At 47.4% G+C, this 26066-nt stretch overlaps 1 protein-coding gene and 1 non-coding gene across 6 annotated transcripts in view; both read right to left on the reverse strand.

Moving 5' to 3' along the window:
- The window catches only part of LOC142565869 (spermine oxidase-like), a 45728-nt gene extending 41276 nt beyond the window's left edge, over positions 1-4452 (reverse strand). For 2 of the 5 annotated variants that reach the window (XM_075676430.1, XM_075676426.1), the window contains exons 1-3: positions 4154-4451; positions 2456-3384; positions 259-488 (exon numbers count right to left, since the gene is read on the reverse strand). In XM_075676430.1, the coding sequence (XP_075532545.1) occupies positions 259-488; positions 2456-3384; positions 4154-4340 (1346 nt within the window). In that variant the 5' untranslated portion in view covers positions 4341-4451. Of the gene's footprint in view, positions 1-258; positions 489-2455; positions 3385-3835; positions 4077-4153 lie in introns of those variants that run through there. The other 3 variants (XM_075676428.1, XM_075676427.1, XM_075676431.1) reach the window with 3 other exon arrangements.
- A 21253-nt stretch (positions 4453-25705) lies between these two features.
- On the reverse strand, positions 25706-25778 carry TRNAS-CGA (transfer RNA serine (anticodon CGA)). Its single transcript has one exon. It is a non-coding gene; the product is annotated as a tRNA-Ser (tRNA).
- Positions 25779-26066: the final 288 nt, after the last annotated feature.

Genomic DNA, 26066 nt, shown 5'->3' on the forward strand with positions numbered 1-26066 from the left:
GGCCCCCTGGCCCCCTCTGTTGCTACGTCACTGTATATATATATATGTCATACAATAGCAGCATGTAGTACCTATAATAATAAGTAGTGCCGCGCACATGGCACTACTGGTCATAAAATCACCTCCAGCACTTGTCGAATGAGTGCTGCAGTGCTACAGTTGACCTGTCGTGGCAGAGCTGAGCCCCCCCTCCCCCCCTCGGCTGCCTCCTGACTTTAAGCACTCACTATGTCACATTGCAAATACAATGTTACATACCGCTCTACCTCACATGGTAATGGCAGGTCCTTGTTTCCAAGAACCTGGATAAGGACGTTGTGGCAACCAATGCGGACATCATCATCACTCAGTGTTTCCATGTACTTGGCTCCTTCCCCAGTTATCCACGCACACAGCAGATCTTGATGGTTACGTACAGCATTGAATCTCCCAATATACCTGAACCAGGAAGTATTCAGCTGGCTATGTGTTACCCATGCCGACATGTCCTGAAAGGAATTCAGAAGTCAAGCTATTAGTGCACACAAAACAGAAATAAAAATGTGCATACGCATGACACAATAAAATTCTGTGTTTGCAGGCAGGTCATTAAACAGAGGTGTAATGTTTCACATTTTCAATGCTTTAGCATTAGCAGTGTCAAAGAGGGAAAAGTGCATGTGTGGAAAGCCAGTCATGTGGTAGAAGTACAACTGATGGTGGTCTGCTCTGGACCACCGTCAGTTGCACTTCACCCCTCAAAGAGGCAGGACGTCTGTCAAGTGACGTCCTGAACAACACTTTGCCATGTGAATGTGGTTTAAATCATGGATCCGGGACCTCAAAGAGGTGCAACGTAATGCTAACACACTTCTCTCGGGTTCACAACTAAACCACCAATTATTTTTTGAACTTTTTCTTTTCCATTTGGCTCAGAGTGTTAGAAAATTTTATTAGGGACCTATACAAGCAGGTGCCTATACATGGCTGTGTGCAGCCCCCAGTACACTTCTCTAGAGCACCAGGCTGTGTGCTGCTGTATGCTGTGACACAGAAGAAAGTGATTTCGTGCTGTAGTGGACAAGCTGAAGATGAAATAATTGTGTGCAGATGCAGCTATAGACACATACAATTTGGAACGAAACATGTGCCTAGCCATAAATCCACTATATATTACCAGATGTTGACTTCTTCGATCTGTTGCATGCCATTCTCATGATTAAGACAAGTGCGCTGGCAACTGTACATGCATTCGAGGGTCATTTAGATGTAAAGGCAAAGCTGCCATTTCTATCAAGGCTTGTAACTAAAGGTTTCCCCATGAGCAAAGGTAACAGAGTCTCCCCCTTCTCTCTTCGGTATTGACCGAAATTCTTGAACAGCTAGCACAGGTGTCTTCGTTGGTAGTACTTGAGAATTTTCTTCAGACGTATGACTATGCCTTAAACAAGAATTAATGGTAAGTGTTCGTTCTGTCAAGTCATGCCCAATCAAGGTTTGAAAAATGTTGAGGGGGGGCCTATTACATTTGAACAAGATATTCCATTACTGTAATGTATGCCAAATTTTATTGTATAATTAACACAGCCAGGCTATCAATAGCCTGGCAAGGGAACAAGAATTCATGATCGCCAGCCAGCCTCTAAAGTCCATGCAGGAGTATGTTTATCTAGGCCGATTACTCACAAGTGACCCTGATCACGAGAAGGAAATTTAGAGTAGAATGGAAATGGGTTGAAGTGCTTATGGCAGGCTTTACCAAATTATGACTGGAAGCTTACCACTGCATCAAAAAGAAAAGTGTACAATCACTACTTTCTACCAGTGCTAACAGAAGGGGCAGAAACTTGGAGGTTAACAAAGAAGCTAGAGGACAAGTAAAGGAATGCAGAAAGAGCAATGGAACTAAAAATGTTATGTGTAACGTTAAGAGACAGGAAGGGAGGGCTGTGGATCAGAGAGCAAACAGGGAGAGCCAATATTCTAGGTGATATCAAGAGAAAGAAAATGGAGCTGGGCAGGCCATGAAATGCATAGGGCAGGTAACAGGTGAACCATTAGAGTTACAGAATGGGTGCCAAGGGAAGGAAAGCGCAGTCGAGGTGATCAGAAAATTAGGTGGGGGTGATGAAATTAGGAAATGTGCAAGTTGGAATCAGCTAGCACAAGACAGGGGTAATTGGAAATTGCTGGGAGAGACTATCCTGCAGTGGACATAAACAATATGCTGATAATGATGATGCATAACACAGCTTGTACAGTCGTAACAAAAGCAAGCATACTCAAGAAAGTGCCTTGGGATTCCACTGAAGATGCATGCAGGGTACTCTTCAACACTTCCAAGGCGTTAAGAAGTGATTATATTGACCTGATAATCCTACAAGTCCTCAGGCCTAAGTTCCTATGGAATAGCACAGAAGGAAGCAAATATGCATTTACAAAATGGCACATTGAGATAAGTGAAAAGTAGGCTTACATCCCCTTCTGCTTTGTTCCCACAGTGGTTGAAACCATCAAGCCACAGGACTTGGAACACATCACCAGGCTTCCAAAAAGGCACACTGTACTTGAGGAACACCTTGTCAACGGCACCAAAGCCCATTGACCGGATGGCCAGCATTTTCTTCTCAGGCAGTGGTGGCTCAAACATGTGTGAGGCATGTGCTTTGAGGCACCCCAGTGGCAGAGTGACTACTACATGGTCTGCCTTGAAAACGGAACCATCTTCACACATCACTGTGATCACTGGTTTGTTGCTGCCCAAAGGGACAGCTGCAAAGGAAGTCTTCAGGTGACTCTGTGACCTCTCAGTAAAATGGCAGTTTGGTGAGAGGGGTGCTACTGAGGTTGTCACACTGGTTACACACTTATTAAGCTGCAGCCACTCAGAAGGAATGCCTTGCAAAATAAGGTCCACAAACTTTCCATAACCGTGCTTCAGCTCAGTCACTATGTTCCCATCGCATTCACGGTACTGCCCAAAAAACAGGGCAGAGACATCTGTTAGGGAGCTGCATCCTTGGATTTCTTGCTGAAGCCGTACGGCCCAGTCATAGCAGGACTCAACAAGTTTAACCTTGTCCCCATCAAAACTGTTTTTGTTTATGTAGTCAAGGAGACTGTGGCGTAAAAAGTGACCAACCGACTTCTGAAAAACACTGGGCATATCATCTTGGTTGCCATTTGCTGACATCTTCTGGCATCTGTCCAGTGCTTCTAAAACAAGGGAACTGACTTCTGTAGCCACACTGCATTGCTCTTCGGTCAGCTGAGGCCAAATATAGAACTGCTCCAGATAGTATGGACAGCTGTGATCCACCAAACCATTTTCGTTGGCGAGTTGGAAAACTGCATTTCCTTCTTGTCCATGAATCCACTGGGCACCACACTCGATGTAGCTGTCACCTTCACAACAACAAAGAAAAGTGCTAATTAGCATATAGCCCCTATACACCAAATAAACAAAAACGACCTTCACAGGAACAAGTAGAAGCACTAACTCGAAAGCTCAGAAAATCAAAGCGCTCACGACAAGATCGCTCAATCACGCTACAGGAGCCTAAGTAAAATTGTAAGCGAAATGTTTATGAGTCAAGTGATCGAAAAATAAAGTGCAGGAGAGTGCAACACAATCAGCAGTGTGCTTGTTCATTGTAAAGACGAATAGGACATTTTATCAGGAATACAGCACACTCATGCAGATATGGCCGCATCGGCCAAGGCCCGTTTGTAATTTGTGAGCGTGCCGTTTGTAATGTGTGCACGAAAGAGCGTGTCGCACGCTCGTGGGGCGAGATAACTCACCACCAATTACGACATCAACATTCTAGGCTGAATGCAGCAAATATTTACGTACCCCTGTATGCCCTCTTCTATATGGCTTGTCTGGCGGATGCCAACTTTCCCCTTTCATGAAACTTGCTCAGCCTCGCGGGCTTTAGAGTCGCTGCAGTTTCTGGCTGCGCAGCAAGGTAATGTGCATGCACCTACCGACAACGGCATATTGAACGTGCAATTGGAAGAGGATCATCAGGCTGTGAGTGTGTGCTTCATTCTAACGATAGGTTTGCATACATAGGATGCCAGAAAAAAAACTTCACCGCGAGGTATGATGCCACGAAAGGGTATAATGCGCAGAAGTTACGATCAAATGAATCTGGAGTACAAGGCTCACCGAAAGGTTTTGAAAACGTTCGACCGCCTGGTCTGTCTCTGGCTTCCAGGATCGTGACATTTCTAAACCCATGCGCGTAGAGGCGATTCGCAGCTGTCAGTCCAGCAACACCACCACCTATGATCAAAACTCTAGCACTGATTTCACTACGAACGCCCACTATCAACATCTCGTCCGAAGAAGCCATTATAGCCTCTGTCGGCTACTAACATCCTCCGTAAGTTACTGCGACAACCATCAGCAACCGGCTCCATAGGCGAGGCGCCTCTTCCGTTCCGTATCAAAAAAATGCTCTCATAGTGGCCAACCCGGGTCAGTGAGCCATTGATGGGGTCTGTGTGAACAGATGTGAAGGTTTCATGGACGCAAAGGCAGACGCATCATCACAGAACATAATTTTAGTGTAGAATGTTCCACTACATTTCTGCGTCAAGAGTTGGTTTTTACCGCCGTTCAGAACGAAAACCCTCGAATGTTCTAGCTGTTATTGCAACGCCGAGTACGTGCCTTCCAATGCTGAGGAGCAGCAGGAGGAGGAAGTGTTTATAGGAAGACGTAACTCTCACGCTTGGAGGTTTCGACTCTTGGGCACAGCAACAGTATGGTTTGCGATGCCATCCAGGATTTTCTTGTAGCGTCAATAAAATTGGCATCAGTATTTCTGAGTACATGTGAAACATGGAATAACGTCCACAGTAAAGTTCATGACGCAAGCTCTGTCTTCAGCATACGACTATCGAGTTGTTTGCTTAACACATAGCTTGCGGTGCCTTGTGCAAACCAGCTCGGTAATGTTGGTACTAAAATGGAGGGTAATTACCGTATTTGCACGTAAATGACGCCACCGCCGCGAATATGGCGAGGTGGACGTACTTTTGGTCTCCCAGAAGAAAAAGAAATGAAAAAAAAGAATGCTTACTACAGAAATTATTATACCAACAGGAATTATTAGTATAAAAACCGCCAACAACGAAAAAAAAACAAAAGCGCATGCCCGCAAAGCTTTATTAATTGTTACTTCGAATTGCCTTCGCAAAATAAAGTGAAAAGGCGAGTGCTGCAGCGTATTTATCACTATCGGCGAGAACGGCATCGTCATAACACCCACCAAAGTGTTATGCAACAAACATCTCTTCAGAAACGGCCGAGACACAAATGAACACGGCAAAACCTTTAGGCGGATTGCGCGGTGATGCACCGCGCGATCTTTGAAGACCGTTCACTTGACGCGCCGCGCAGCAGTGCCTATCGTATCTTTAGTGGGTAAACAGTGATGAATGTTCATTACGCACTCACATTACACAAACTTGTATGGAGAGGCCGTTCATAATTTAACCGAGCGAGGAAGTGCGACATGCGAAGCATCCCGCCGATAGCGTTTGTCAAAGCCTGCGGCAATAAAGACACAGGAATATGAGAGCGCAGCGCGTCCATTCCTGCGCCGAGCGTCGGCGTTGCCCCTCGCAACCGAGCGAACGAACACGGCGAAGGATGAAAGCAAACGCGGAACGCAGCGGGAGATGAAAGACTCATAATGAAAGCGAAAGCGAAAGATGAAAGCGTCATAATCGTAGTGCCGCGTAAGTAGATCCCTTTTGACTCAGTGCGGGCGTTTGTCAACGCCACAGGAGATGTTGAAAGTACGAAAAGGAAAGAAAGTAAGGCTTGGAAAGTAATCTCGTAGCCACCGCGTATGGCGGTGGCTACGAGATGGCGCCAGTGTAGCGCGCGTCGGTTGGGGTCTGGGATGGCTGGAAGCATAGGTGCCGACTACGCGGGGCTTCGTTTGACCTCGAAGAATTGAGCGCTAAAGTGATGGCGTTATACGAGTATATAGAAGACCTCATAGCAGGAGACAGTTCATTTTCACAGCCCAAGCCCTCTCGGTGGTGTAATCTTCCTTCGTGTAATTGTCGCATACTTGGCTATCACTAACAATGCTTCGCCTTTTCGGAGAAACTGCAGTCTCTCTCTCTCTCTTTCAGTGAGTCCGAGTATTAGCGCTGTTGCGCATGACTGCTGTTGATTCTGATTTAGAGTGGATCCGGCTTGGCCTCATTTCGGTTACTGAGTGAATTATACAGTGTTCCCCAACTATCATGCAACAAGACTTAAGAAAAAGAGCAGCTGCGTTACTCGGAGGAAATCTGGGTGCACATTGTTTCCAGTACAGTGGAGTAGCCGCCAGTAATTCTTTCGTTACTGAAATTTAGTTCGATAATTGCAATTAATTATCTAACTCGAGAAGTACTGTCCTAATTTTCAGTGTCAATGAGGCATTTGCAGGCACACAAAATGACATCTAACTGCGGTGTTTTCCGCGACGTACTAATTGCGTACATCTTTTTTCCGTCTGGCAAAGAAACCTCACGAAGTATGAAAAATGCCACGTGAGTGCGCTCCCATCCGCAACCATAAAGCAGCGCCCTTAAATAAGCTGATTGAAAGCTACTGCATTGCATATGTCGCAAACCCAAAGAGTCAGATCATCGCCCTGACGGAAGGGGCACCAACAGCAAGAAGCGACTAACGTATAGAGAAAAGGCAAAACCAGAAAGTAAATGTACCGAGCCGAATTGGCAATCAGGACGTTGGCAAAAAAAAAAAAAAAAAAAAGAAATAAAAGAAACAGAAAAACGAAAAGGAAACATCAGATTTCAGCGCGCCGTTATTATCTATGAATTCGTAAGCTCCATTGAACACCAGCTGCTGACTAGAGGACGTGTTCGAATAGGCCTCCTTTTGCAGCTACGCAGAACTAGTGTCCGTTTTATCACACCTTCAGTGGCTTTCTTGATGACCGACGCCGCAATTCTACGGCAGACATCCGTTATCCATGCCATGTCGATCATGCAAGCACGATCTTTCATATAACCCCAAAGAAAGAAATCGAGTGGAGAGAGGTCAGGTGACTTAGCCGGACAATTTATACAGGCCCGTGCCTTGTGCGCATGAAAAGTCGCATTCAGCTAGTTTCGCGCTCGGCTGCTGCTGTGTGCGGGTGCCCCTTCTTGCTAATACCACAGAAGTGGAAGACGTGACAGCGGGACTTCGCTGAGACACTCATACACCACACCTTCGGAGATTTTGTTCACGTAGCGCTGTCCAGTGAGTGTGTGAACGAAGAAGATGGGACAGATTATAGCACCGGCGTAAATTCTGAACCACACATTGAGCGACCACTGGTACTGGTGCCGATAGCGCTTTCCCCAGTCTGGATTGGAGCCCTTCCAATAGTGTGCATTATGCAAATTTACCTAGACGTTTGTGCGGAAATTGGTTTCATCTATACGCATGATGTTTCTCAAAAACTCTGGTGACCCATCGGCTTTTGTGAGGACCCAATTCGAGAAATCTAGACGATTCTACGGGTGCATATATATCTTTCAAGCATTGGTACTGGTTAAGGTGGTATGGGTGAAAGGTCATCATTTAGAATCCTCCAAACTGATGACTCGGAAATTGGTACCTGGGCGGCCACGTCCCGCACGCTAGCATGAAGGTTTCAGGCCATAAATGCTAGAACATCCGTACGTAGGCTAGGACTCAAAGATGGAGACCTCCGCCGCTGTTTCTTGAAGCTGCCGGTTTTTCTCAGGTTTTCATCATTGCTGATGATAGTAGTCGATGCGTTTGGTCTACCGCCATACTTCCATGACTGATATATATATATATATATATATATATATATTTGCGGCCTTCCTCTTGTTGCCATTTGCAGATCCCAAGGCAATTAAGGATCATGTTTACCTTTTGCTCATTAAGAAAGACATGGCGACTGGGACAAAACAAAACGTACCTTTAAACCTTTGCACTGACGTTGTCAATTTGCTTTTGTGATCGTAGGTTTTGTGGCAAAAAAACAAAAACAAAAAAAGTCATCCGTGCACTTTATCTGCGCTAAGACAACAGCTATCATAGCTTGTTTCCAACTGACACCAAACACGACGTGTTACTTTAGCCGGGGTGCGGCAGATAAGGAACTAGCTCGATCATGATGTTTTTATTTACTTCCTCTATTTCGTTCTAGCTAACGCTGAGGGAGCCCGTTCGAGGGCGCTGTTTCATGATCCGGTTGGAATTGCAGTCACAGATATTTTCCATATTTCGTCCGGTTTATTTATCAGCCGGGAAAAATATTTGTACGCAATTATTACGTCGCTGAAAATACCGCAGTTAGATGTCCCTTGGCTTTGCCTTCAAATGCCTCATTGACACTTTGATAATTAGGATAGTACGTATCGAGTTAGAATTAATTACAATTACCTAATTAAATCTCAGTAACGAAAAAATTACTGGCAGCTACTCCACTGTAATACAAACAATATGCACTAGGTTTTCTTATATATACTACTATGTACTACCACTGCTGCGTATACTTCATCCTCCGATCACCGCCCGGAAAACTAAATGGTGCAGCTTCAAGAGGAAAAGCTGCATCCTTTGGACAACGTGAAACTCCTCCGAAGCGTCCGTCAAATGTACTTTTGGTACGTGTTGAAGGTGTCCGAACCGAAAGCCTTGGTTGACACAGGTGCATCGCTTTCTGTTATTAGTACTGACTTGCGTTCTCGATTGCGCAAAGTGAAGGCGCCGTATTCTTGTTCTTGTTCAACCATCCGGTGTTTGAACTGCGCGTGTCTTCAATGATGGCATCCTTCACCCCATTCAATTTGTCGTGCTGTATTCGTGTACCTACGCGATGATATTGGGATGGGACTTCCTGTCCTCCGTTTCAGCTTTCATCTCTTGCCGTCAGCGTACTATTCATGTGACGGACACTGAATCTTCGTCCACTGTCGATGCTCACAGCCTACGTTTCGTCACGTCCACTGACTGTTTCATTCCCACGGGCAATGAGCATATTCTCACACTGACTTCCGACACTATTGTTAATGGTGATGTGTTCCTTGCGCCGAGCGGTCACTGCATTTCTGGTGGGCTTAGCCTTACTCCTAGCCTGGTGCGGTTTCAGGACGGTAGAGCATTCGTCGCTGTTCGTAACCCTACTTATTCGCCAGTTGTGCTCTCCCAGGGCACTACTGTGACTTGCTTTACTGACACCGAACCTGTTTCGCTGCTACCGCTTCACACCGAATCACCCCCTTTGTCTACCACAACTGATGATCATACTGCTGCGCAGAAAGAAGACCTTTTGGCACTCCTGCAAAAACACAGCGCGTTATTTGACGTTCACTTCAAGCTTCTGGGGCGTACTTCCGTCGCAGTACATCGCATCGAAACCGAAGGCAGTTCGATTGTACGCCGCCGCCCGTATCGCGTGTCTTCCGCAGAACGGAAAATCATTGCGAATAACGTTGAGGTCATGCTTAAAAGAGACATCATTCGGCCATCGTCCAGTTCTTTGTCGTCTCCTGTTGTGTTGGTCCGCAAGAAAGACGGCTCTACGATTTTGAGTCGATTATCGAGCCCCTAATAAGATCACGCGCAAAGACGTATATCCGATGCCAAGAATCGACGATGCCATTGACTCCCTCCAGGGTGCAGAATATTTCTCTAGTTTAGACCTCGGATCCGGGTACTGGCAAGTCCCCATGCACGAAGCGGACAAGACAGCCTTTGCAACACCAGACGGACTTTACGAGTTCAACGTCATGCCCTTCGGTTTATCATTTAGCTCCTGCAACATTTGAACGCATGATCGACACAGTTTTACGTGGCTTTAAGTGGAAGACCTGTCTGTGCTATTTAGATGACATCGTTATTTTTTCTGCAACTTTTCGTCAGCACCTTGAGCGTTTGGACGAAGTTTTCCCATTAAATTCTAACGCTGAACTCCAACTCAACACAAAGAAATGCCATTTGGCCAGAAAGAACATCAAAGCATCAAAGCCACCTTATCAGCAAAGATGGTGTTCGACCAGATCCCAACAAGGTTGCTGCCGTGCTTCGCTTCCCTCGCCCTGAAAATCAAAAACAATTAAGAAGTTTCTTGGGCCTGGCATCCTACTTCCGCCGCTTTATCAGTCATCTTGCTGCCATGGCGTCGCCGCTGCACAAGTTGCTCACGTCGGGCACTGCTTTCCCTTGGACAGACGACTGCGAACTTTCTTTCCAAGTCCTCAAGCAAGCATTAATGGCGCACTAAAGGTTAATATTATGTCAACGTGAACTGTTGAAATACCATTCCAGAAACCTCGAAACGCTTGTTTCATGCGAAGAAAAGACTTATTTTAAGAGAAAATGCGTTCTGAAGCGTCCGCGTACCTCTAGCGCAGTTCAAATCGCCCGCCCTCCGATCGAGGAGTGGTGACGTCACAGTCTCATAGTGACGTTGTGTCGTGGGTGAGTAAAGCGGCACCCGCAGACGGCGCTACGGCTTTTCTGCGCAAAACGCAAACGCGCGGCCAGAAACAGAGCCAACAGCAGTGCGAAAGCGGAACCATAGCGGAACTATGGTGGCTAGCGGAAGGGAAAGCGCGCTACGATAAGCTGGTTCTTTATTTTATGACGCCAACTTCGACGATCGTCGCAATGCACGACCCTGCCAACGACACATTGGCTCGCGATGCTGGGCTCGACTTCAGCGATTTACGCACTGATGAACGTGACCTGCTCCTGCGCAACGACGCTGCCGGCGTCGTTGCGTACTACTATACGACGGCAACTGTATGTCATGGTTGAACATATTCGCACATTTGTAGCTTTTCCTTCGTGAAAACCAAATGCCGCACTCATCGCACCGTCTTCGACCTGCAGTTCTTTCGCTTCGGAGAATGCAGGCAAGACCGACGAAACAGCGCTACGGGAAAGCACTGCTTTCAAAGGCACTACACACGACTTCAGTAAGTCGGCGTTGAACTCATAATCCTCTGAACGAAAGTGCATGCAGCGAGCACACTGTGCGATTTTTCGGCTCTTTGCCAACGCGCTGTGGCAGAGGTACGGCACTTAACCACATCGAACGGAGATGTTCACTCGTTGGCACAGTGATAAGTAACGTTGGATTCGCCGCTGCAACTGCCCTTGGCCAAGTTCCGCGGACCGTTCGCGCATCCCACGACATCACATGGACGTGGCATTCTCGCTGCTTGTTCCAAATGCAAGTTTCGCGAGCCAGCAGAACCAGCGCAGGACGAAGCGATAACGAAACAATTGAAACTCCAAAAGCGCGCGCGGCGCAGAGTCGAGCGATAACGAAACCTTTCGACCACCCATACTACTGAAGGGTAACGTGAAAATGTTATTTTTTCTTAGAATCGAACAGAAGTAAACAAGTAGCATTTTCTTCCGTCTTATAACCTAATGAAATGGTCTTTTTAATACGAGTAGTTGAGTACTAGTGACATAAATTATGATGAGGAGTGCCTTCGCCATCGGGCTAGTACCGGAATGTCGCTCGGAGGTCTCAAATCGTGTCATGCATTTACCTCAATTTCTCGGTCACTGAAGTTCTGTTCGCGATTATATTGACGCCTTAGACATTCTTGAGCATTGCTTTATCACTTTAACTTGACTTCATAGTAACTATTAGTGTCCCTTTAACCACCGAACCTGTACTCTGTCACTTCGGTGAGAACGCACCAACTTGTTTGCACACCGATGCTAGTGGCCACGGGATCGGTGCTGTCCTTCTACAGCGTGATACTACCTCACGAGAGAGAGTTGTTGCCTATGAGATCCGCGCATTAACGGCTGCCGAAAAGAACTACTTGATCACAGAGCAGGAATGTCTCGCATTAGTTTGGGCAATACAAAAATTTCGACCATATCTTCATGGACGTCACTTCACGGTCATAACCGACCACCACGCCTTATGCTGGTTGTCGTCAATAAAAAATTTGTCTGGACGCCTTGGTCGCTGGGTGGTCCGCTTACAAGAGTACGATTTTGACGTTGTCTACAATTCTGGAAAAAAGCATCGAGATGCCGACGCTCTCTCGCTGCCCGCTGCCACTATTATCTTCAAGTACATCTCTCCATTGCTCACCACTTGATGATGAGACTAAGTCTCCACTTCCGTTATTACCTCTAGCAGTTACTGGCACGTTATCTTCTAATCGCGTCACTCAGCTCGCTTCGTGTCAACGTTCTGACCTCTACTGCAACAGCATTATCCAACGCCTGTGCAGAACTACTACTGCACCAAATGCCAGATTACGTCGACAACTGCGACTATTCAAGCTCGACAACGATGTGCTGCACCGTGTTGCGTACTCCAGGGTAGCGTATCGTACTGCTGCCGAGTTGTAGCGACGCTTGCCTACCGAAGCTCGACCGACGTTACTATTGGGTAGCGTGGCGTTGTCGGAGGGCTGCAGGCATGCGGTAGACCATGACGACCAAGCGAGGACGAGACTATTTCTAGTGCGAAACTTGCACGGTTTATTGAAAGGTTGATGAAAGATGAAGAAGGAGAATTAAGTGTTCTAAATTACATTTCTTAGCCCCTTAAATAGGCTCTCTACAACCGTGGGAGGGATCTTGCTTCCGTCGAAGTCACGTGACCGGCACAGAAAGAGGGCCCCTCCTCCTCTGGTTATATCGAGCCTGCTTCAAGGAGGAGGGCGTCCCGCCTCAGGTATGGGAAGTGCAGACACCTGTTCTTCTCTCTTGGACGTAGCAGGCTCGTGGAAGTTCCCCTGTAGAGCTTGACAGTTCGAGGAAAGGGTCCATCTAAAGTCGTACACACACACACACACACACACACACACACACACACACACACACACACACACACACACACACACACACACACACACACACACACACACACACACACACACACACACACACACACACACACACACACACACACACACACGCGCGCGCGCGCGCACACACGCACGCATACGCACGCACACGCACACACACACACACACACACACACACACACACACACAAAATAGGCCTGTAAACACTGCGGGGCTTCCGCCAGACCGGCAGACACTTGAAATGGTCATGGCGAATTAGGAAGTCACGCTTTATTTCGACAATGCATGGTGGGCGAAGGTCGGGTGAGAGAAAGTCCTTTCTGCACGAGGTGCGAGACGCCAACCATAGCAGGAGAAGTCGCGCCTCATTTCGACGAAGAAGGTCAGGACTCCACTGGCCATGACTGCTCGACGTACTTGCTGGACGAGAGCTTCTTGTCCCGCCAGGGTATCGCCGGTCAGCTGTACCTCCCACCGCTCAAATGACGTGCTAGGCGTCTTTGAGTGTTGAGGTTTACCCCCGCACCCCCACGATATGTGAAAGAGTGTAGGGCGTGTGTCGCCGCACCAGGGGCAGATGCCGCGATATGTATGTGGGAACATTTTACTGTATCTGTGTAGGTTTGGAAATGTGTTGGTCTGAATAAGTCGGAGAGCTACGGCATCTTCAGTGCTGAGCTTTCCGTGAGGCGGAGGATAAATCCTGCGGTTGAGTCGCTGGATCTCGAGTCGGTCGCAGTAACTGGACGGCAGGGGCATGAAGGTAAAGGGTGGGGATTGATGAGACGATTCGTCTTGCCCCGCTCGGTTGATTAGCGCTCGAGCTAGGGCGTTCGCCCTTTCGTTCCCCTCCAGACCCGCGTGGCCCGGCGTCCACGTGATTTGATGGTATTCTTGCAGCCTCGGGCCTAGAATCTGAGCCGCCAGCAGCGGTGTTCGTCCGTTGGTAAAGTTACGGCAGGCCTGTTGCGAGTCGGTAACGACATGGACTTCCCTGCCTACCCTGTCTTCTTGCTTTATTACCAGCGCCGCAGCTATGGTCTCAGCCGCAGCTGGGGTCTCTGCCCTTACGGAGGCCGCGAGGGTCAAGGAGTTGTCTCTCCCGTTCACGGCGGCTACCGCGAAGAGGCCCCGCCCCCTACAGGGTACGCCGCCACGTCCGCGTACGTTACGTAGGGGTCACCCTTGAATTGTCGGCGCTGTCTGTCGACGCGAGCCTTGCGTCGTCCTTCATGGAGTTCATGGCTCATGTGCTTCGGTATCGGGTTCGCCTTGATCTTGCCTCTGACCTCAGGCGGGAGAGATCGTTGCCCATCGAGGGCACGGAGCTCCGTTGCCGTTCCGGTCCGGTGGAGGATGGCTCTTCCCGCCACCGTCTTCTGTAGTCTGGTCTTTTGCGAAGCCATAACCGCGTCCGACAGCTCAGCGAAGGTGTTGTGGATCTCGAGGGCCGCTAACTTCTCGTTTTCTGCACGTGGTGCTGGATGTCAACCGTAGCAGGAGAAGTCACGAAACATTTCGACGAAGAAGGTCGGGTGAGAGAAGGTCGGGTGAAATTCCTTTCTGCACGTGGTGTCAGACGCTAACCGTAACAACCGCTACATATAAAACACCGACGGACACCGGTGGGTTCCTTTTCTTCCACGTTCGATGCGCACACAAGTCCTTGAAACCTTTCACGACGACCCACCTGCTGGCCATTTGGGTTTTCACAAAACATACCTCCGCGTTAGGAGCCGTTCCTTTTGGCCAGGTATGTCTTCCTTTGTGGCCAAGTACGTCGCTTCTTGCGTCCAGTGTCAACGGCGGAAACGACCGACTTCGCCTCCTGCTGGGCTCTTACAGCCAATCCCATGTACCGAGACACCCTTTGCCATTGTTGGGATAGACCTAGTCGGCCCTCTGCCCATAATGCCGGCAGGTCATCGATAGATCGTGACAACTGTTGACCAGCTCACACGTTAGGCAGAGACCGCTCCTCTACGCTCTAGTTCGGCCTCCGACGTTGCCACGTTCTTTCTGGATGCCATTGTGCTGCGTCATGGTGCACCTTGCGTACTGTTAAGTGACCGGGGCCAGACTTTCATGTCAACAATGATCGAAGAAGTACTCGGAGCTTGTGGCACAGTTCATAAGATGACATCCGCATATCACCCTCAAACAAATGGCTTAACAGAGCGATTTCATCGCACACTAACAGGTATGATATCAATGTATATCGGGCCGAACCACGACAACTAGGACAAACTTTTACCTTTTGTGACATTTTCTCACAACACCGCAATCCAGCGAAGTACGGGGTACTCAACTTTTCACCTAGTTTACGGCCGTTCACCTACATTCACCATCGGCGCCGCTTTCTTCAATGCCCCAACTAACACCTCGGCCAGTATACCCGAACAGTTCGTCTCCAAACTTGAGGAATACCGTGAACGTGCTCGCTTCAACACAGAAGTCAGTCAGCTATAGATCGCAAACAACGTTACGACATCTCTTGTCGCGACGTCTACTTTCGTCCTGGAGAGGAAGTGCTCCATTCGATGCCCATTCATACACCCGGTTTGTGTGAGAAGTTTGAATCCCGCTTCCTTAGACCCTACATTATTAATGAACAAACATCCCCCGTGAACTATCGCGTTACTCCCGTAGACGTGTCTTCGGACCATCGTTATCGTGGTTCGGAGATCGTTCACGTTTCGCGCCTCAAACGATTCGTTTGAGGCGTTTCCCTCCTGGCTAAGTCGCGGCCTGGCTCGCCGCTTGCGCGCGCGGGGAAGTTAGTGTAAGGATTATTCATACGCTTCATATTCTCACCTGTACATACTCATCATCATCGTTCGGGGCCTGGTGGTGGGTCTCTCACTCGAGAGAATAAAGAAGAGACTGGCTGCCTAAACCTTGTCTCACAATATATATATATATATATATATATATATATATATATATATATATATATATATATATATATATATATATATATATATATATATATATATATAGGGTTGAGAAACCTGGTCGGGTCCCAGCCCCCCCCCCCCCCTCCCCGGAAGAATTAAAACATATTTAGGCACAGATGAACAGCTCCGCGGACAAAATGACGGCATTATGCATTATATTTAACGCCAAGAAGTCTGCAGTGTTGTACTTTTCCGTATCTGCCGAAGTTGATCGACCCTTCACGCTTCCCGGAGGTCGGGCTGTTGAATAGGCAACCGAGTATTGGTATGTACCTGGGCGTCAACCTGTGCACACAGCCTGACGAGCGTGGCTAGAATCCTCATTCTATATATATATAGCCACCCTAGCCTGACTGCCCTGCTACCCATGAAGGTACCGCGTCGTGCGCTGGTATAACTAGCGCCACCACGAGGCCTTTTGTATTTTAAATTATTATGGGGTTTTACGTGCCAAAACCACTTTCTGATTATGAGGCACGCCGTAGTGGAGGACTCCGGAAATTTCGACCACCTGGGGTTCTTTAACACGCACCTAAATCGAAGTACACGGGTGTTTTCGCATTTCGCCCCCATCGAAATGTGGCCGCCGTGGCCGGGATTCGATCCCGCGACCACGTGCTCAGCAGCCCAACACCATAGCCACTGAGCAACCACGGCGGGTACCAGGAGGTCTAACGGAGATGCTTTTGCCTGTCCATTAGCAGACGCTACCAATGCGCCCGAACGAGAGGGTGAGAGCATTTCAGCTACTTCGGCGCTTCCTCGGCAACGAAAACAACCAGCGCCATCCTTCTACTTAGCGCGACTTCTCTCGCAACACTCTCGAAGGTCTCGCAACCTTTTTATGGTCCCTCTAGCCACCATAGCCTTCTTTGACTCTTTCTCTCTCTGCTTGCGAATTTTTTTCGGCTGCCGCAACGAGATGGCGCTACGTGCCCTGTCATGCTCAACGCTCTTAAATTCGTTGGTCATGCTGAAGGGGAAGGCTTAGGCGACGATTGTTTACAGCTTTTGAGAGAGATTTGCCTAGAAAATACCGTTTGCAATGGGAAGGGATGAGGATCAAGGATAAAGTTATATCTACAAGGAACTGAGGCAGGGGCGCCCTTTATCCTCACTGCTGATTATGACGTAGTGTACTTGGTAAGGATGGAAAGGGCGCTAGAAGGAAGTAATATCGGGTTAAATCTCTCATACAAACAGTCGGGTACAGTAGTAGAGCAGCAGCTTGCAGGTTTGTTTGATGCGGACGACATTGTGTTGCTAGCTAACAAGCAAAGTGATATGCAACGTCTGGCTAATATCTGCGCATAGGAAGGCGAGAATTTAGGTCTGAAATTTAGCGTTAAAAATCAGGTGTTATGGTTGAAAGCAATGAACAGACGGTGTCACAACAGGACCAGGAAATACCTCGCGTAAAAGAATACAAATACCTTGGTATATGGATAAACGAAGGCAATAAATATATGGAAACACAGGAAAAAACAATAACAGTAAAGGGGAAGAGAAATTCAGCCATAATGAAGCACAGAGCGCTATGGGGATACAATAGGTACGAGGTCCTCCGAGGTATGTGGGAAGGTGTAATGGTTCCTGGACTTACTTTTGGAAATGCGGTTGTTTGCTTTAGATTAGGGGTACAATCAGGACTCGACGGGAACCAAAGGTCAGTGGGATGGCTTGCGTTGGGCGCTCACGGGAAGACTACAAATGAAGCTGTGCAGGGTGATATGGGCTGGGCAAGTTTTGAAGTGAGGGAAGCTCAGAAAAAAAATTGATTATGAAGAACGACTGAGGAATATGGAAGAAAAGTAAATGCACTGGGAGAGTTATTAGGTATCTGTACCGGAATAACATTGATTCACAATGGAGGAAAAGAACTAGGAAGCTTACCAGCAAGTATGCGACCTGTATGGTGAGCAACATGGCAACAAAGAACGTCAAGCGGAAAGTCAGAGAGACTGAGATTGCCTCATAGGAGGCGGCAATGGAAAAGAAACCTGCCATATGAGTGAGTACTTAAGAGGAAAAAACGATATCTGGAAAGAAACAATTTATGATAACTCAAAGGGAAGCTCATTACTTTTCGAAGCGAGACCAGGATGCCTTACAAAACGCACCTATAAGACGAGATATAAGAAGGAAGAAGAAGCATGTGCTTGCTGCGGTAAAGCTAGAGAAACGATGGAGCATGTTTTATGAGAATGTGAAGATATCTGCCGAGCGGTGGTTTTAGGCATTTCTGGCCTCCATGAAGCCCTTGGGTTCAGCGAGAGCAGGGGGAAAGTAAGCGTGTCCGCAGTAGAGATTAGTAAACGGCGACAGGAAGATTGGTGGAAGTAGGGAAACGACAAACACGATCGTTCGAATGCGCCACCATTCGCGGGACTACACGCGAACGATTAAGCGTCGGTGTCCAGCATGGGTACGAACATATTCGCTCGATATCCTGTCGCGGTCAGTCGGAATTACTCGATTTGTCAGTGTCCATCGGCACGTTAATCATCATCATCATCAGCTCGGTTACGCCCACTCCAGGGCAAAGGCCTCTCCCATACTTCTCCAGCGACCCCGGTCGTGTACTAATTCTGGCCATGATGTCCCTGCAAACTTATTAATCTCATCCGCCCACCTCACTTTCTGCCGTCCCCTGCTACGCTTCCCTTCCCTTGGAATCCAGTTCGTAACCCTTAATGACCATCGGTTATCTTCCCTCCTCATTACATGTCCTGCCCATGCCCCATTTCTTTTTGTTGATTTCAACTATAGGATGTAATTAAGTCGCGTTTGTTCCCTCACCCAATCTGCTCTTTTCTTATCCCTTAACGTTACACCTATCATTCTTCTTTCCATAGCTCGTTGCGTCGTACTCAAATTAAGTAGAACCCTCTTAGTAAGCCTCAAGGTTTCTGCCCCGTACGTGAGTACAGGTAAGACGCAGCTGTTATACACTTTTCTCTTGAGGGATAATGGCAACCGGCTATTCATGATCTGAGAATGCCTGCCAAACGCACCCCAGCCCATTCTTATTCTTCTGATTATTTCAGTCTCATGATCCGCATCCGCGGTCACTACCTGTCCTGAGTAGATGTATTCCTTTACCACTTCCAGTGCCTCGCTACCTATCGTAAACTGCTGTTCTCTTCCGAGAATGTTAAACATTACTTTAGTTTTCTGCAGATTAATTTTTAGACCCACCCTTCTGCTTTGCCTCTCCGGGTCAGTGAGCATCCATTGCAATTGGTCCCCTGAATTGCTAAGCAAGGCAATATCATGAGCGAATCGCAAGTTACTAAGGTATTCTACATTAACTCTTATCCCCAATTCTTCCCAATCCAGGTCTCTGAATACCTCCTGTAAACACGCTGTGAATAGCATTGGAGAGGTCGTATCTCCCTGCCTGACGCCTTTCTTTATTGAGATTTTGTTGCTTTCTTTATGGAGGACTATGTTGGCTGTGGAGCCGCTATAGATATCTTTCAGTATTTTTACATAAGGCTCGTCTACACCCTGATTCCGTAATGCCTCCATGATTGCTGAGGTTTCGACTGAATAAAACGCTTTCTCGAAATCAATGAAAGCTATAAATAAGGGTTGGTTATATTTCGCACATTTCTCTAGCACCTGATTGATAGTGTGAATATGGTATATTGTTGAGTAGCCTTTACGGAATCCAGCCTGGTCCTTTGGTTGACGGAAGTCTAAGGTGTTCCTGATTCTGTTTGCGATTACCTAAGTAAATACTTTGTAGGCAACGGACAGTAAGCTGATCGGTCTATAATTTTTTCAAGTCCTTGGCGTCTCCTTTCTTATGGATTAGGATTATGTTAGCGTTATTCCAAGATTCCAGTACGCTCGAAGTCATGAGGCATTTCGTATAGAGGGTGGCGAGTTCTTCTAGAACAATCTGCCCACCATTCTTCAACAAATCTGCTATTACCTGATCCTCCCCAGCTGCCTTCCCCCTTTGCATAGCTCCCAAGGCATTCTTTACTTCTTCCGGCGTTACCTGTGGGATTTCGAATTCCTCTGGACTATTCTCTCTTCCATTATCGCCGTGGGTGCCACTGGTACTGTACAAATCTCTATAGAACTCCTCAGCTATTTGAACTATCTCATCCATATTAGTAATGATATTGCCGGCTTTATCTCTTAACGCATACATCTGATTCTTGCCTATTCCTAGTTTCTTCTTCTCTGTTTTTAGGCTTCCTCCATTCCTGAGAGCATGTTGAATCCTATCCATATTGTACTTTCTTATTTCAGCTGTCTTACGCTTGTTGATTAACTTCGAAAGTTCTGCCAATTCTATTCTAGTTGTAGTGTTAGAGGCTTTCGTACATTGGCGTTTCTTGATCAGATCTTTCGTCTCCGGCGTTAGCTTACTGGCATCCTGTCTAACGGAGTTACCACCGACTTCTATTGCACACTCCTTAATGATGCCCATAAGATTGTCGTTCATATGTCCAACACTTAGGTCCTCTTCCTGAGTTAAGGCCGAATACCTGTTCTGTAGCTTGATTCGGAATTCTTCTATTTTCCCTCTTACCGCTAACTCATTGATCGGCTTCTTATGTACCAGTTTCTTCTGTTCCCTCCTCAGGTTTAGGTTAATTCGAGTTCTTACCATCCTATGGTCACTGCAGCGCACTTTGCCGAGCACGTCCACATCTTGTACGATGCCAGGGTTAGCGCACCGTATAAAGTCCATTTCATTTCTAGTCTCGCCATTCGGGCTCCTGCTCGTCCACTTTCGGCTATCCCGCTTGCGGAAGAAGGCATTCATTATCCGCATATTATTGTGTTCTGCAAACTCTACTAATAACTCTCCCCTGCTATTCCTAGTGCATATGCCATATTCCTCCACTGCCTTGTCTCCAGCCTGCTTCTTGCCTACCTTGGCATTGAAGTCGCCCATCTGTACAGTGTATTTTGTTTTGACTTTACCCATCGCCGATTTGACACCTCCATAGAAGCTTTCGACTTCTTGGTCATTATGACTGGATGTAGGGGCGTACACCTGCACGACCTTCAATTTGTACCTCTTATTAAGTTTCACAACTAGACCTGCCGCCCTCTCGGTAATGCTATAGAATTCCTGTATGTTACCAGCTATATTCTGATTAATCAGGAATCCGACTTCTAGTTCTCGTCTCTCCCCTAAGCCTCGGTAGCACAGGACGTGGCCGCTTTTTAGCACTGTATATGCTTCATTTGTCCTCCTAACTTCACTGAGCCCTATTATATACCATTTACCGCCCTCTAATTCCTCCAAGAGCACTGCTAGACTCGCCTCACTAGATAACGTTCTAGCGTTAAACGTTGCCAGATTCAGATTCCATCGGCACGTTCATTTAGTAGTAATCATTCTAGCTGGCATTGGTGTATGAAAGACACAATAAATGACTTTTTTTATTGTTTGCTCTACTGTGTTGTCGTTCCTTTGTCCCAAGAGCACGTTTGAGACCCCACAATGGGAGGTGGGAGCGTGGAGTACAAGGCAGTTAATAACTTTTCCATTCTGAAGGCAACACACCTCAACAAAGTTTTCAAGAAATAAGAACGGTGTACGTAGCAGACGCCTCATCGTATGATGTCGTTAAGTACTTGCATTAGTAATTCACATGCAGACGGAACTTGGTCGAAATGGCACCGACTTCCGGTCGCCCTCGATCATTCAGCCATTGATGGTAGTACTGTCACAAAAGTGGAGGCTGTTGTTTCGAAGATCACCGCATAACGATTGAAGAACTAGCTGAAAGGTTCAAGGGTTGGTAAGAAGTATTACTCGGGAACATCTGCACGTGCGAAAGGTGTCAGCGCGTTTGGTTTCCTGCTTGCAGAACTCATGTCTCTGTGCAGTGCGCTTCGATTTATTGACACAGAGTGTCCTGGTACATGGGCCGTGTTTTCTGACTGGAGACCGGCTTTACACAGCACACAGTCAATTCTCAGACGTGGAGCTCACGAACAGCTAACAAACGAAATAGTCAAACTTCATCCCGACGTCAAACAGAAAGGCCACGAAATTATTTTCCAGTGGCTACCAGGCCATTGCGGGATCAGTGAAAAGGATCAAGCAGACAAAGCTGCCCGAGAGTCTCATCAAGAACAACACAGCGTTCGCATTCCTCTTTCCAGGGCAGACGCTGCAAGGCAGCTTCGTCACCTGGCGCGCAAGCTCTCTTTAACAGAGTGGAACACCCCAAATATAAGGCGCACCAGGTTGTACGAACTGAACCCTTCGCTCCAACTCCGACCTCCACCCGGGCTTCACCGACGTGAGGCATCACTTCTATTAGGGGCGAGCTCCACCGCTGGAAAAGCTGGCGCTGCCGTCGACGTGGCGTGGTATGAGGGATCACGTGGACACAGCGGCTGCGTCGGCTGCTTCGGAAGCGCCGAAGCAAGCTGAAAATGAAAGTTTAAAAATTTCACCTGCACTGCGGTTCTGATTAAGTGGAGAGGTTCTCCCACTTCGATTGTCTGCTTGACAACACCAAAAAGCACTCTAATAGGTAGTGGCTGCCTTTGAATGCGTCCAACATGGCAGTCTACTGCTCGGTGCCGCAGTGCCAGACGTATGCAATGGAGCCCGGTGTCAGTCTTCACACGTACCCACAGGATAAGAAGCTGCGTGAATCTTGGATCGCGAAACTTAAAACCGGCAAGCAGCCATCGGCTACAACTCGGGTGTACTGCAAGCACTTCCGCGAGGAATATTTCTGCTACGGCGTTGGGGTTTCAATGTTCAGTGATTAGCAGAAAGCGGGCATTGAGACGCTAACCCGCGTGCACTGCCCGGCTAATGCCATGAAGCTGTGGTCTAAGAACTTATTGATGCTAAATACTGGCAAGCTCACTGGAATGGAAAGGGAATGGTGAGAAGCACATTAAAGATGCATGGCATATGCTCATGTTTGTGTTAGCACCAAACAATGAATGTACTTGATTAAAAATAAAAGAAGAAAGGAGCGGGAAATTACTCGCTGAGAACACCGATAAACATACAATGCGATGCAACTTGAGAAATAATTGTGTTGAAACGTCCAAGAATTTAGAAGAAAAGAAGAAAACAGTTTTAATCGTCCCGACGGCATGTAAAAAGTCTCCGTAGGCATCGAAGTCCCTAGTTATAACGAAATTATTTTTGAACAGCTCTGATAGCGTCCACGCTACAATGGCTGCTTGTGTATGGTCAAATACTCGTATACTGCGGTGTAAAGCTAATGGCACGAAGCGAAATATTGTGCGCGGACATGCATGCAGACGCGCAGTCGGTTGCTGCGAACCACTACGATCGCTGCATTGAGGCTTCATTCTGTTATGCTCCGTTTGGTTATACAGACAGCCCACTACAGGAACATACTTAACATAGTTCGCTCTCAGCGAATGCCGACCTTTCATGCAAGAAGACGGTTTGGGTGACAGCATCGCGGTGACAGCTCACAGTGGTCGTTGACTGTACGTATTCGGTAAAGAGACAGTGTCTGTAAATCATTCTGTGCTTTCTGTTTGCCCAAGGTAATTATTTTGACAGTGAAGAACTTTCTTCGTTTCGCGAGTACTTACAGAGGTGTCCAGGAGTGCTCCCGCGTGGTGCTTTTATTGAGCGCCGACAGCCAAACCTATGAGGAGCGCGCCGAGTTATCCCTCATACTACGCAAGCGAGGCGCTTCCGACAGATGGCGACTCCGTAAATGCTCGCCACCAATACCGGCTGTGGTTGGGAGTGGCTTTCACGAAGGCGTAGACTACTTTGATTGAAATGACCGACAGTGCTGCATGCGACGTCTGCGGCGTGGAAGAGAACATCGAACATTTATTGTGCGATTGTCAGCGATTTCAGTCGGACAGAAAAACATTATCGCATTGCGACGACTGGACGATTGGCCGTTGTCTGTGCAGGTGCTACTTGAAGACCGTCCCCATCGCTCGTCGGCCCACAAAGCTATGAAGGTACTTTTGTCTTTCTTGAGGGCGACTCGCCTATGTGAACGTCTTTAGAGAGTTTTAGCTTAAAAAACGCAAGCCGCTTGCATTTCTTAAACTAAAACTCTCTTTTGACTCACTCAGGCCCTCCGCATGCGTGCGCGAGCTCACCTCGGCTTTCCTTCCCCTCCCCTCCCTCTATCTCATCTTTCTATTCCCTCTCTCCCGTCCCCCAGAGTAGGGTAGTCAACCAGACGCATTTCTGGTTAACATCCCTGCCTTCTCTTTATTTCGTCCTCCTCCTCCTCCTCCTCCTTCACAAGGAGGGTCGAGTGCCCTACAGCCGTGAACTTGTAGTGTCGTTGAGCGGAAATACGGGCGGGAAGAAACGGAGTAGAAAGGACAGACGCTCACTTACAACTGAACGGTGTAAGAACGGTGCAAGTTGTAAGTGAGCGTCTGTCCTGTCCACTCCGTTTCTTCCCGCCCGTACTTCCACTGATGCACGAACTGGTCCAACAGCCTACGCTTCTGAGCCATGAACTGGTTGCTACGTGCCTTAAAAGCCAACATGACTTCTTTTTATGTAAGATTGGTTACGCTGCACTCTAAGCATTTTTACACCCTTAAGGGTGTTTTAAGGGTGTTTCTTGTCGCGCGGTAGCACCCTTACCGTCAGAGCCCTAAAAAAGTTATAGAGCACAACAGCGGATCTCTGACGAGATGTGCGATGACAAAAGACGTAGTTCAAAACTATGTAATCATTCTGACAGCCTTGGGCGCAAAGAAATGTCCGACAAGAGAATTTCACAGGGAGAGATAGGGAACTTTCCTGTCAGATATTTATATGCGCTCAAGGCTGTCAGAATGATTACATAGTTTTCAACTACGTCTTTTGTTATCCCACGTCTCGTTAGAGCTCCGCTGTCGTCCACTATAAATGTTTGTAAGGCCCTAACGATAAGGGTGTTAAAGAGCGACAAAAAACACCCTTAAGAGTGTAAAAATATTTAGAGTGTGGTTTAAACAAGAGCTCATTATGATGAACCAGAAGCTAAATTCCAGTCTAAACAATGCAAGCACTACAACTCGCCAGTCCTACAAAAGGCACGCGTGAAACCTTCAGCTAGCAAGGTTATGCTGACCGTTTTTTTTTCTTTGGGGGGGGGGGGGGGGACCAGCAAGGAGTAGTGACGAAATTTTCTGCCGATAGGTGCCACCGTAACGGATACCTAATATGCTAATTTGCTGACTAAATTATGGGAAGCCATCAAAATTAGCACGCGTGGCATGCTGTAGAAAGGCGCCCCGCTTCTGTAAGATAACGCTCCTGCTCGCAACTCGCGTGCAGCGTAAATGAAAGCTCTCTCCCATGGATTGAAAATGCTTCGCCATACGGGCCCGTACTCGCCCGACCTTGTGCCCTAAAATTTCTACCCCTTTCCATCTACGAATGATGACACTTTCATCGCCGAGGTCAAGTCATAGCTTCAACGCCAACCTGATGACTTCTACAAAAGTGGTATCCGCAGCTGCAAAAAGCGATGACAAAAGTATGTGGCACTCGGTGGCAGCTACGCAGAAGAAAGGACAACATATATGCCAACTTTCCTCAGCCCACACGGTGTGGTGGCCAAGGGAAATCTTTATTGAACGCCAATCGTGTATATACGTATATTATGAACGAGAAGAAAGGAAACCGAGGGGCCCGGTTTTTAATAGCCATACCATAAGAAGCCAACAAACAGTGGCACCAATCAGGGCAGCATAGGCGAAATTATCTGCAATTTTGAAATGAATTATATGATGTGATATATATAAACGAGAACAAAGGGGGTTAACCGAGGGGCCCGATTTTTATTAGTCATATCATAAGAAGCCAACAAACGCTGACACCAAGGACAACATAGGGGAAATTACTTGTGCTCAATAAATGAAAATAAAGAAACGATAAATTAGTGGTAATTAAAGTGGACGGAAAAACAACTTGCCGCAGGTGGGAACCGAACCCACAACCTTCGCATTTCGCGTGCGATGCTCTACCAATTGAGCTACCGCGGCGCCGTTTTCCCATCCACTTTCTTGGGTATTTATGTGTTCTAGTAGAACCCTGGGAGTGTTAGCCAGCGTCACCACTCACAGACATTGGCGGCGGATGTGGAACGTCCTTATTTTGCCGCAGGCGTCACGAGAACGTGATCTTTTTTTGGGGTGAAGGCAACTGGTCAATAAATCCACATATGCTACCTGAAGGCATCAATGTTGCCGGAGTCGAGACCCTCGTTTTGTAATAAACGAGAAAAAAGGGGGTTAACCGAGGGGCCAGATTTTTATTAGTCATTTTATTAG

This window comes from Dermacentor variabilis, unplaced genomic scaffold (assembly GCF_050947875.1).
Source record: "Dermacentor variabilis isolate Ectoservices unplaced genomic scaffold, ASM5094787v1 scaffold_12, whole genome shotgun sequence".
NCBI classification, from domain to species: Eukaryota; Metazoa; Arthropoda; class Arachnida; order Ixodida; family Ixodidae; genus Dermacentor; species Dermacentor variabilis.